A 12,945-nucleotide genomic window follows, 5' to 3' on the forward strand; every position below is an offset into this window, starting at 1 on the left:
CATTTTGCCTTCATCATATAGCATTTTATAATGGGGTGAATGGATCAAAATACATATCAGAACAAATTTTAATAAATAGTGATATCTACCAGGTAAAAATGAATCATGTTAAAATATGTGTAATTAGGTACCATTTAAAATTAAATGATCTCCTCAGCGAAGAACTTGGATTGATTTGAATTCCATATTTGATTAATGTCATTTTGAAAATTTTATGGTTTGACATAATTTGCTTTTTGCTGTTTGACAATATAACTGTTTTAGAAGATGTTTTAGTTATAGAATCAGTGTAAATTAGCAATTTAATAAATAATTATCTTAAAAAAACTAACTATTCTCGACCATGCATAGAATTGAATCAATAATTAAGTCACATTTAAAAGTTGGGCGGAATATTTATAAAACAAAACATTATAAAAATACATTCAAAAGATTTTACTCAGATCCGGCGAAGACAGAGGGTTGCGATATCATTCCTAAACCTAATTTGCCGAAGATAGAGCTCCGTAATGAACCGATCCTCGATTACATGAGCTGCTCTAAGGAAAGGTGCGAACTCGAATATGCCCTCAGCAGATTATCATGTCCAATTACCGATATTCCCATCGTAATAGGCGATGAAGAAATCAAAATGGACTGCGCGCAGTATCAGTACGCTCCGTATGATCACCAGACCAAGGTTGCGAGATACTATCACGCAGACCAAGAGACGATCAAGAGGGCGATTCGTAATTCCGCCCACATGCAGCGAGTCTGGGACAGAACAAGATGGGAGGATAGAATCAAGATATTCGAACAGGCTGCTTGTTTAGCCGCTGGCCCTTATCGACAGAAACTCAACGCAGCAACAATACTAGGACAAGGGAAAACCGTCATACAAGCCGAGATAGATGCGGCTTGCGAATTGGTCGACTTTCTCAGACTAAACTGCGCCTTCTTGGTGGACCTGCTCAAGTACCAGCCCATCTCTCCCGACCCGCACTGCACAAAGAACTATTACAGATTCCGAGGCTGCGAGGGTTTCTGGGCTGCCATTTCGCCTTTCAACTTCACCGCGATCGGGGCAAACCTGGCGACAGCGCCGATCCTGATGGGAAACGCGGTCATGTGGAAACCTTGCAACACTGCCATGCTTTCCAGTTGGATCTTATTTGACATATTTCGCGAAGCCGGTCTGCCGCCCGGAGTGCTGAATTTCGTCCCCGCTGACGGACCGGAATTCGGGAATATAATCACCCAATCACCGGATCTTGCCGGCATTAACTTCACCGGGTCCACTAAAACGTACAACACGTTGCTAACCCAAGTGTCGTCCAATATCGAAAAGTTTAGGAACTATCCGAGGATGATTGGCGAGCTGGGAGGGAAGAACTTCCACTTTGTTCATCCGTCAGCAGACTGCAATTCGGTAATAAACAACACGATCCGTTCTGCTTTTGAATACTCCGGACAAAAATGCTCCGCGTGCTCTATCTTATATTTACCCTACTGCTTGTACGAAGCTGTCAAATGCCAATTAATTTCCGCAATCGACTCTATAACAATTTGCCACCCGACGCAGTTCAACGCGTTCACATCTGCCGTGATTGATAAAACTGCGTTTGAAAGGATCGTTTCGTACATAGAGTACGCAAAGAGTTGCAACGAGTTGGAAATACTGACAGGAGGTTGTTACGATTGTGCAATCGGTTACTACGTAGAGCCGACGGTCATACTTTGCCACGACCATAACAACAGGGTGATGAAAGAAGAGATCTTCGGGCCGGTACTGACAATATACGTATACAACGAATGCGAGATCGATAATGTAATGGAGATCATAGCCAGGGAAGCTCCATACGCCTTGACAGGCGCTGTTTTTGCCCAAGACCCGGCGTTCATCAATCAAGCTGTAAGCATGTTCAAAATGGTAACCGGGAATTTTTATATCAACGACAAATCCACAGGAGCTGTGGTGGGACAGCAACCGTTTGGGGGATCTCGGAGTTCAGGAACCAACGATAAATCTGGAGGTCCTCATTACTTGCTCCGCTTTGCTAATCCCCAGTCGATAAAGCAGACCTTCTCCAGCCTGTGCGACTATACCTATCCTTACATGCACTGTTAAAACAGCATGTAATTTTTTTATACATGTTTTTTATTAATCAAAATCTATTAATGTCTTGTCACTTTATACTTTTTCTAGCTTTATATACTTGCTAGTTAATATTCAGATCAGTAGTTGTAGAAAATCATCTGTGTTTTTTTTGTTCATATAAAAAAATTATGTTGACTTGATTATTGTGCTTCTTCATTTTGCTAATTATTAATTAAATGTTATGGTGACTCATGTTGAATTATTTATTTATTTTTCTTTTGAACCTTTTCTCCATGTTTCATTTTGATTTATTTATTTACAAAGCTTATATAACAAGTAAGAAGTTAATACATTAAATACACAATATATGTTATGCCAATAATTCAGTCCTCTCATAGTATTTTTTTTTAAATAAGTTCATTTATACTTGAGCCAATTAGTTTGATTAAAGACTTAGTTAAAAAAATATTCATTATTTTATTAATAATAATACCCCGGCCATGGGTTGCTGTGGCTCAGCCTGGTTGGATGGGAAAGAAAGAAAAGATAAAGCACACTTTTGTAATATCTTTATGATAATAATACTTTTCTAATTTCACAATGCTGGTGGGTATACAATATTTTAGCAGCTGTCAAGAAACACGCTGTCCACCATAAACAAGTGTTGTGTGTGTGTGTGTTGCTGTTACACGCAACAGATGGCGCTGCCATTGTCGTAAAAAATATATTTATTTTTTTTACTTATCACAAGTAAAAAACACCAGTCGCAGGTATATAAAAGAAAGCGTATTCGAATGCAGCATTGTGTCAAAAATTCAAAGCAATCTGTGAATTATGACTAACGAACCTTTACATTTTTATTTATGTAGGTATTACAATAACGCAGGTAAATATTATTGACATTTTGTATTTTATCTGCTCGATACATTTGAAACGTAAGATAAGCGCGTCTACGCTTTTTATTTATTTTTCATAATATTGACATAATACATTAGTATTAATACTAGGAACGTTGGAAGTCGGCGTTATCAGTGACGTCAGATAAATACTGATTAAAGATGAACCGTGAAATTCTTTGAACTTGACCGGCGTGGGAATATTGTGAGTTTACCTACCTGTCTGATTATTTTTTTTGAGCGGCCCAAAACCCCAAAATTTCTCATTTTTAAGTTCATTTCCATAATATAAATTAGTCGTAATAGTCGTATACTAATGTATTGAATATTTTTATTTTAGTTGATGTTAATAGAAGAATAACTCTCCAATAATGTCACAATTTCCAAATTGACAAAAACAATTGCAACATTTCTCATTTCTAAGTTTATTTTCATAGTATAACTAGAGTTTTAATTCTTACACATTAGTATTGAATTTTTCTGACATGTTAATTGAAGAATAACTCTCCAAAATAGTCACGAAGACCAATTTAACAAAAAAAATTGCAACATTTTCATCACAGTTTATTAATTAGTCTTTTTCTAAAGACGATGTCTATCCTGTCCTAAAATAACATCCAATAATGTCACATGGATCAAATTAACAAAAACAATAAATTGCAACATTTTATCACAATTTATTAGACGGCGTGTCGCCCTCCATAATGGTTTTAAAATTACAGTTGTGACTTTTCGCGGGTTAAAAAAGGGAGACGGCGCAATACACCTGACACAAGCGGAGAGCAAAATTTGAGCACACTGCGCATGTCAGCTGTTCTCGAGTGGTCGAATTGTTGTACATTTTGGACTTATTTTTCGCTGTCTGTCATGGGAGGTGCGGTCGAAACTGGGTCAGATATCTCGTTATAATAATTCGCAGGTCTTTTTGCTTTCCGTTCCATCAACGAGAGACGCCCGGTTCTTTGCTAAACCGCAACGATACGTCGGCTTCTATACGCGAGGCGAAAGGTATTCGCGAGTGGTACGTCCGCGGTTGATTAGTTTGACATTTGGAAACGCACTCGGTCGATTTTATTTCAGCACGTCACAAGACGACTCGGATGCGCTATTTGGCACGCCGCCGATCCCGGTGATAATATTGTCGAAGGAAGTAATAAAAAATAATATTTACGTAACGTTCGCGCACTTACCTAATATCGCCGGTATAGGTAGCTACCCACCGCGCAGTCTCGAACCTTATATATAACAGATTTGTGGAAAGTTAAGGCCGCGATGTTCTCTCTGTGCAAGAAGGGGCTTCCTAGCGGGCTCCGCGCCGGCGGGGCCCAGCTGCTAGAGGCGGCGGAGCGGGGGCTCGGGTCCATGGTTCCAGACCTCAACCTTCCCGAGTTCACCGTCGCAAACGAGCCGGTGTTGGAGTACCGCAAGGGCTCCCAGGAGCGCTCCAAGCTCGAGGCAGCCCTGAAGGAAGCGAGCTCCAAGGTCGAGGACGTCCCGATCGTAATCGGAGAAAAGGAAATACGCACGTCAGAAATCAAATACCAAGTCATGCCTCACGACCATAAAAAGAAAATTGCTCAGTTTTATTATGCGGATTCAAAGACGATCAACAAGGCTATAGATACTGCCGTCGAGACGCAGAAAAAGTGGGACAAGACCAGCCTGGCGGATCGGCTGAAGATCTGGGAGAAGGCAGCTGATCTGATGGCCGGGCCGTACAGGCAGACCCTCAACGCGGCCACCATGCTGGGACAAGCCAAGACCGTCATCCAGGCCGAGATCGACGCCGCCGCGGAGCTCATCGACTTCATAAGGCTGAACGCTTACTACCTGAAGGAGAACGTCAAGTACCAACCCATTTCTGAAAACACGAAAATAACGAAGAATTCTATCAGGAATCGAGGTATCGACGGCTTCATCGCGGCCATCAGCCCCTTCAATTTCACGGCTATCGGAGGCAACTTGGCTTACACCCCCGCCATGATGGGAAACTCCATCTTGTGGAAGCCCTCTGATACGGCCCTCCTGTCAAATTGGGTCATCTTCAAGATCATGCTCGAAGCTGGCGTTCCTCCGGGCGTCGTTAACTTCGTACCTGCCGATGGACCGGTATTCGGCAACGCCATCACGGCCTCCCCTCACCTCGCCGGAATCAACTTCACCGGATCTGTTCCGACGTTCAACTGGCTGTGGACCGCGGTAGGTAAAAACATCAACAAATACATCAACTTCCCTCGTCTGATCGGAGAATGCGGCGGGAAAAACTATCACTTCGTCCATCCTTCGGCCGATGTGACGTCCGTCGTCAACGGCACCATCCGCTCTTCGTTCGAATTCTGCGGCCAGAAATGCTCCGCCTGCTCTCGCATGTACGTTCCTGAATCCCTGTGGAACGACATCAAAACGGGACTGCTAGACATCCGCGGCAAACTCAAAGTCGGAGACGTCCAAGACTTCAGCAGCTTCACATCCGCAGTAATAGACGACAAGGCTTTCGCGCGGATCAAATCTTACATCGACTACGCCGCGAAGTCTCCCAATATCGAAATCATCGGCGGGGGAAAATACGACGACAGTAAGGGGTATTTCGTCGAACCGACAATAGTAGTTTGTAAGGACCCTAAAGATAAAATCATGACGGAAGAGATATTCGGTCCCATCTTGTCCGTGTATGTATACAAAGATAAAGATGTCGAAGAGGCCTTGCAGTACGTGGGTTCCACCACTCAGTTCGCTTTGACCGGAGCCGTGTTCGCCCAAGATGAGAAGTTCATGCGGCACGCTTTGGAAGAACTCAAAATGACCGCCGGAAACTTCTACATCAACGACAAATCCACAGGATCTGTGGTCGGACAGCAGCCATTTGGGGGCGGACGCATGTCGGGAACTAACGACAAAGCCGGCAGCCCTCAGTACATCCTCCGTTGGACCTCTCCTCAGGCGATCAAGGAAACCTTTGTTCCTCTCACCGATTATGCGTATCCGTACATGAAGGATTAAATGTGATGTTTTTATGGAGATATTTTTATATTTTACTATACGCGGGGTGTGCAATCTTTTCTGAAAACCATTACTTTATCCTTCAACACATTGATGTATTTTTACTTAATCATATTGTAGGGTAAATACTACAAATATTTAACTTCGAAATTCATGTTTTCGAGATAGATAACCACTATAAATATAACCTAATTTTCCATTGTGTATTTGCAACAAATATAACACATATCATGATGCATTGAAATCATCAAGATTCTTACGATGTTTAAATATTTAAATTTTCCAACAAAGCTTATTTACGAGTTGCCTTGTTGTAGTAATTACCCTGCGATATGTTCCATTTGTTTTCTACATGTATATCACATTCTGGTGAATATCCACAACATCTTATGGTTCATAAATCTGGTATTTGAAGTGTAAAATGGTAATTTTTACACAATTCTTCTGTTGCTTTTATGAGTAAGTTTTGCATTTTATATAAGTATGTTTTTTAATCATTTTGTTTAAACATTTTTTATTGTTGTACTATATACTGTCTCTGTTCTGCTACAGTGCACCAACTAATGTTTTCTATAGTAGCCTTGCTATGAACTTTTATTTTGTTGGTAGACACGCCGTTATAATGTTTTTCTTTGCCAAAAAGTGACATGATTTATACATGTTACTGGTATTCTCTGATAGAAAATGAATATGTCACATCACTACTGCACTAGTTACTCTTTCCCGAAATGGTTGCTTGTATACTTTATCTGATAATATGGCTTCGGAGTATCTAAAATGGCTGCGCATTCCAGACTTATTAGTTGATAGACTTCTCACACTTTGACCAGCTACAAAAACTGCTGTGTAAAAGATCTTACCACCTTAATAAAACTATGAGCAAGCAAGCCTTTGCTGTTGCGGGCCCGATGGCATGGAATGCTCTTCCACTAACAGTTTAAAACAGCAAGAGTGAGATTATCTTTAGAACAAAACTGCGAATGCATTTGTTTGCAAAATCTTTGGATAATTTCTTTACCTTAATTGAAAAACAGATTATTCAAAGGGTTCTTTTGGCAGTATTTGACAAAAATGACTCGGTTTAAATTACTTAAAGTTATTTTTATTATTATAGAAATATAACTACATTAATAACTTATTTTATACAAATGTTAGATTTGCCACCATTTATTTCTTTCTATTTATATTTCTTTCCAACATTATCACAAACAGTTTGTACTATTTTACACAGTGTATGTTTTCCGAGTAATGTTATGAAATGAAATTGGTTATTTTGGCTCAGATGTTCTAGTTAGTCGGTGTAAAGTTGGCAACAGTTTTGTTTTAAATTCGTTGTTGAAATAATGTTCACGGCATCCAAATTTCAACATTATTATTGTTACCCAATTCAAAATAAAATGAAAACTTCATAATAAAAGACTTACAATAATTATGAGAAAAAATACTTCATAAAACACATTTGAACAACTGTCCATTTTGTTTAACATACTTAAGTGAAGTATTATTCATTTTTATATTACATAAAATAACAGTGATAACAATATATGTATTTTTAATCTTATCTCTATAATGCTGTGATTTATTTTACTACAATCAGTATTTTTTTTAAAAATTATTTTGAAGATCTGTTCAACTATTAATACCAAAATATTTCGCATTACTGCAAATAAAACTTGTATTATTTTTTTATTGTATGATTTTTTCTAGCTGTATTTTTTCTATCTGATAATTCATTGGGTATCTTTGTTTTAAAATACATCATTATCTAGTGTGCAGTACCGCAAATGTGACAAAAAAATGTGATAATTTCCTACAATATCACCGTACGGACAATTCTTTTTATAATGGTATTCTGCTTAGAATTTTTCAGGTTAATTTAGAATTTCCATTTGCAGTATTGCACGACGGATGATAATTTAGTATATTTTTAATATTTCAATTTGTTCCTGTCTTTGTATTATTTACCAGGTTCAACATGTGCAAAAGATTGCACGCTCTTGTATATATGTTATAATACCTGTTATCTTTTTTTTTGTATTTTTTTTAATGTTATGAACATGCCCAGCTCATGTGGACTTCCGTTGTTGCAAACGGTTACCACGCACTGTTCCAACAGTATAATTTTGTGCAAAGCACATAAAAATTCATGATAAAAAATGATAATAATTAGTTTTAAGATTGTTCTAAGAATATCCACCGTATTTTTAAGGAAAGTGGCAAAAATTCAGCGAGCATTTAATCATATTTTCATTCATTGATTCGGCGGTCACTTTGTGGTAAAATTGGCAATTAATATTGTAATTTAACAACATTCTTTGCCGGTACCTATTTTTTTTCTTTGTACAAAGTGATCGCTTACGACAGCCAAATGCCAGGTACATAGTAAGTAACCTTTGTGGTGGGGACATTTCGTCGTAACGTAACACGTTACGATGTGAGCATTCGTATGGTCAGTACAGCGAGCCGAGCTTGTTCCGAGTACTCCATCCGATGTTCGGATGCTTGCCTCGAATGTTACGTTACAACGAAATTCTACGGTCAGCCCCCACCTTTAGGATGCTCAGACTTTCATTTTCTTTGTAAAAAAAAAAACCATAGAAGCTTCATATCAAGTTGAGACACCTATGTATTCTACTCTGGTTAGTTTAAATGTCCATTTTAAACACTGGCAACACCTATTTCTCGGCTAGATTTATTTTATTTGCCCACTTTAAAATGCAAACTTGTGAGCCTTTAAAGTAGCTAGCACATTCACTTGTGTGTTTCTACTTATGTAACGCATTTCACTATTTCTTTTAAAAACAACGATGCTATGCTGAATGATTGCTGCGGTTTAGTTGATAAACATTGTTGTAAGATCGTAGCTAGTAGCTGATACATGTGATAGTTGCCAATAAACGCTGTTTTTGTCCAAAATGTACTAAAGGCACCTCTTTTGTTAACTGGTTATAGGTTTTTTAGAAGCTTTTTATATCTGTTATAAAATAATATATTAGCTGTTCAATATTGAATTCCTCAAGAGAACTATACATTTTTTTATTATAAAAAGTGTAACGTGTCAATAAAAAATGTCTGATGAACATTATGTGTGCGCTAATACTTTTATACATGTTCTCTTGGTAATATTTTTTATTGATTTGGCATTGTATTTTGGAATATGATGATTTAAATATGAAAATAAAACATATGTATAAGACCACTTTTTAATTTATGAATGTTAACACGACTAGTTTCGAGAACTACAGATGTTCTCATCAACACGTGAAAATACAAACTCAGTTTGTATTAGCACTTGTTGAGAATATCTCTAGTTCTTAAAACTAGTCGTGTCGGTATTAATTGACTCAAGCATGGTCTCAAACAAGTGTTTTATTTTTATATTTTAATTTTTTTGAAGTGCGTTGAAACAGACCCCATAAAATGACAATAATGTCGTTTCACGCTGAAATTGAATGAGTGATACTAGAAATAAAGACATTTCCAAATTTATTTTTAAATTTTGCTTTAAAACCAGTGAAATATGTATTTGCTAGGCCGCGCTTAGCGTAAATACTAAGAAATCGATTGCTTGTATTGTTGTAAAGGAAATTATTGAATGCATATCTTCAGGAGTAAGAATTTTGAAATCTCTATTTTAGATCTGTTTTTGGTGCTAATTTTTAAGAATTTGTTAACGGTACATCTTAGTTCTTATTGATTTATCTCTGTAGCCTGGTTTCCACATATATCAGTATTAATTACGTATTTAAATAGCCGATTAGTCAATTTATGTGCTAATCTTAATGCTTCTTTTGTCTCAATCTTGTAAATTGGTCTGCAGCAACAAATGACATCTCCTTCGCCACTCCGGTCTTTGATTATGCAGTACGTTTTTTCTCCTCTACTATAAAGCTTATCCTTCAACAGTCAATATTGTTTAAACCATAATAATAATATTTACTGAATTTCCGCATTGATTATTCTAATTATAATACCATGTCTTTGTTCAAGTCAATTATTTTCTCTTTATCTGCGTCCAATGACGCATAGACCTCTGCATTACATAGATGCATGTTACTTTAATTATTTACTTTTATCTTTTACGTTGTTTCAAATGCAAGTTTGCCATTTATTATACTACTGCATAATTGACAGGATTTGTCAGTCTTTATTTCACAATCTAGCTAGTATGTTAAACGGCCAACTAATCTCTACGAAAACACGGAAATTACAATGAATTTAAATAATGCAAGGTAAATGCAGATGAAATTTTCAACATCAAATGAAAAACTTTCAATAAAATACAATAATATAATCCATGTATATACATCAATCTGGTTGGGAATACGTTTCTAAAAATGATTGCAACACTTCATTTGCAAGAGTAGAGTCCAAACATTTGTTTGGACTCTTTCCTTAGCTAATGAGTCACTATTCTAAAAACGTAGTTCAAGGATCTATTCTCTATAACCCATGAAAAGTATATCAAAATAACCAAACAAATTGAAGATATTTTCATTTCATTTTTGAACTGATCGCTCTCCTAGAGCATTTTTGAGGATATGGGTATATTCATTGATTACATTATGTGGAAACCGTGCTTCAACGATTTTTTTTATTAAATCCACCAACCTCACATGTTTTAATATGTGAATTGTTTTGATAAAATCAGTGTACAAATATTCACAATAAATAGGGATAAAAAAAGTGAGCTACATATTATTTTCCACGCATAGAGCATAGCATAAAATGTGAATTTTATATATCGTTTTATTTTTGAGCTTTGTTTTGTTGTTTATATATATATATATATAACATATTGATTCCTAAAATGGAGCCTATTCGCTCCTCGTTACCAAATAGGGATTTAACACATCTTTTTTGAAGTCCTCGCAATGGGAAACATTTCTTTTATAAACTTATTGATAATAAATATTAATATAAACAATACATTTCTAGATTTAAGTATGTTGTAATCTTGTTTAGATCAGAACTGTTTATAGGTGGTTTGAAAAAATAAAGAAACATTCACTATTTTTCATTGTTTTATTTATTTCCGTTTGTTATCGCTTGACTATATTTCATTTTAATATATAGTAAGTTTATTAAAATGAACTTAAGTACAATTGATTGATAGTTAATAAAATGGGTCGGTAAATAAACTCCTTACCTAAGAGATTCTCTTAGCTGATAATGATAAATACTGTCAATATCGCATAGTTGCATTACTGTAAATATATTGTAATCGTACAGGAGAAAGTGACCAACTAACAAAACGTAAAATGTTCAGGAGGGCCATTTAAGTCACTTTTGCTTGGCAAGAAAATAAACATCAATGCAGTTAGTCATTTTTAAGTCAATATATTATACATACTTCCAAGTTTAAAATCCTTTGGGATTTTTTTCAGGGCAATATTAAGCTAGTAAGATATCAAGTAGTCAATGATCACGTTTTTGTAAAAAATGTACTTGGTCAGTTTTTCCTGTATGATTACGATATGTCAAGTGACCCTTATTTGCACCCAATGGTGCATAGGGCACTGCATGCAGTGTTGATTTGATTCTTCATTTATAATAAATATAATGAAGGCAAGGTGATCAGCTCTGCGCTTCAGGTACCAGTCAAGGGTGATATTAATTAAATATGTACATATTAGAGTGAAAACAATACTAATGTTTATTTGGACCCCCTGTGAATTGAACCCGGGACCTCCAGCATGGTAGACAAATGTCCTAACCACTACACTATGGAGGGGAACAAAATATATGTAGCACTAAGGTAAGACATTAAGACAAGGTATCCGAACATGTTTGAATTTCTTGATATTTTAGCAGTTGATAAAATCAATTTTTCCAATAGGAAAAAATTGTCTTATCCATATTTAAATTTGAATTTAAATTGATTAATATTTGAACAACTGTTAAAATATTAATTAATTAAAATGTGTCCGGTCCTCATATTTAAAATACCTTGATATTTTAACAACAATATCAGCAAATTTGTCCTTAAAATATCAAGGAATTTAAATGTTTCCAGTACTATATACGCTATATACTCCCTTTTTACATGATTTCCATGGTGCAAAAAAATGGCATTCAATAAATTAACGGCAATTTAGAATTTCCTCCATTTGCATGTACTTATTATTCAGTAATATGCACAGAGTTATGCAAAAGAGGCTAGGTGAATTTTACTAATTTTTAATAAAACATAAGATAATTAATTTTTTCATCATACATATATTTTTAAACAAGGAAATCTATCCATCATATCTTCATTGTTATTTCAGTAAACTTTGGTATCATGTGGAATGCCTCTACCATATATGGTAGATAATATTTATAAATGGTGAGTTTGATGTAATAAATTAAAAAGCGATCTGTAAGTACCTAAATAAAATCAAAGATAAGTCTGACAAAATTTGACATAGACAGGGACAAACAAGTGGGGTGAATAGAAATGAAACAAGCGTATCAATTGATTGCCATTTATTTTCAAATCGTAAAATAAAACATTCAAATATCACAATAGATTTTCATATATCGGTTATCCTATGATAAAGGTACATTAGTTTACATACATATTTACATTGGCGTTACATTCAAGCGTATTGTTACTTACAGTATTTGCAAAACAAAATGTCGACAACATTTCAGTAAACTAATAATGAGAAACACACATTCTATACAATAGAAAACTAGGAAATTTTTATTTTATACATCAACTTGGTCTTTAGAAGAAATACAGTAATTTTTCATTAAATCGATAATTAAAATAGGGTCTTTTCACTTTTATAATACATTTTATGCTCTGTGAGATTTTAGCAGATAGCTCCTTTGATTAAAACCAAAGGAAATTAAGAAAGGAGTGTTAAGATGGTTTGGACACTTGAAACAAATGAGTGAGGAAAGAATAGTAAAACAAATTCATCATGCAAATGTAATCGGAAATAGGAGCAGAGGAGGACCGAAAAAAACTTCGCATGATCAAGT

At 35.8% G+C, this 12,945-nt stretch overlaps 1 protein-coding gene and 1 pseudogene across 1 annotated transcript; both read left to right on the plus strand.

Moving 5' to 3' along the window:
• Positions 1–202: 202 nt before the first annotated feature.
• Positions 203–2,347, plus strand: LOC148303748 (delta-1-pyrroline-5-carboxylate dehydrogenase, mitochondrial pseudogene; annotated as a pseudogene).
• A 1,201-nt stretch (positions 2,348–3,548) lies between these two features.
• LOC148303749 (delta-1-pyrroline-5-carboxylate dehydrogenase, mitochondrial-like) lies at positions 3,549–10,988 on the plus strand. The gene has a single exon (XM_088269460.1). The coding sequence runs from the start codon at positions 4,246–4,248 to the stop codon at positions 5,971–5,973; it is 1,728 nt and encodes a 575-aa protein (XP_088125586.1). The 5' UTR covers positions 3,549–4,245; the 3' UTR covers positions 5,974–10,988.
• Positions 10,989–12,945: the final 1,957 nt, after the last annotated feature.

Source organism: Brachycentrus maculatus, unplaced genomic scaffold (assembly GCF_059751285.1).
Source record: "Brachycentrus maculatus isolate JH-2025_06_01 unplaced genomic scaffold, ASM5975128v1 h1tg000351l, whole genome shotgun sequence".
NCBI classification, from domain to species: domain Eukaryota; kingdom Metazoa; phylum Arthropoda; class Insecta; order Trichoptera; family Brachycentridae; genus Brachycentrus; species Brachycentrus maculatus.

Excerpts from the sequence above, each read along its gene's own strand:
- LOC148303749 (XM_088269460.1), top strand. The coding sequence starts at position 4,246 with ATGTTCTCTCTGTGCAAGAAGGGGCTTCCTAGCGGGCTCCGCGCCGGC.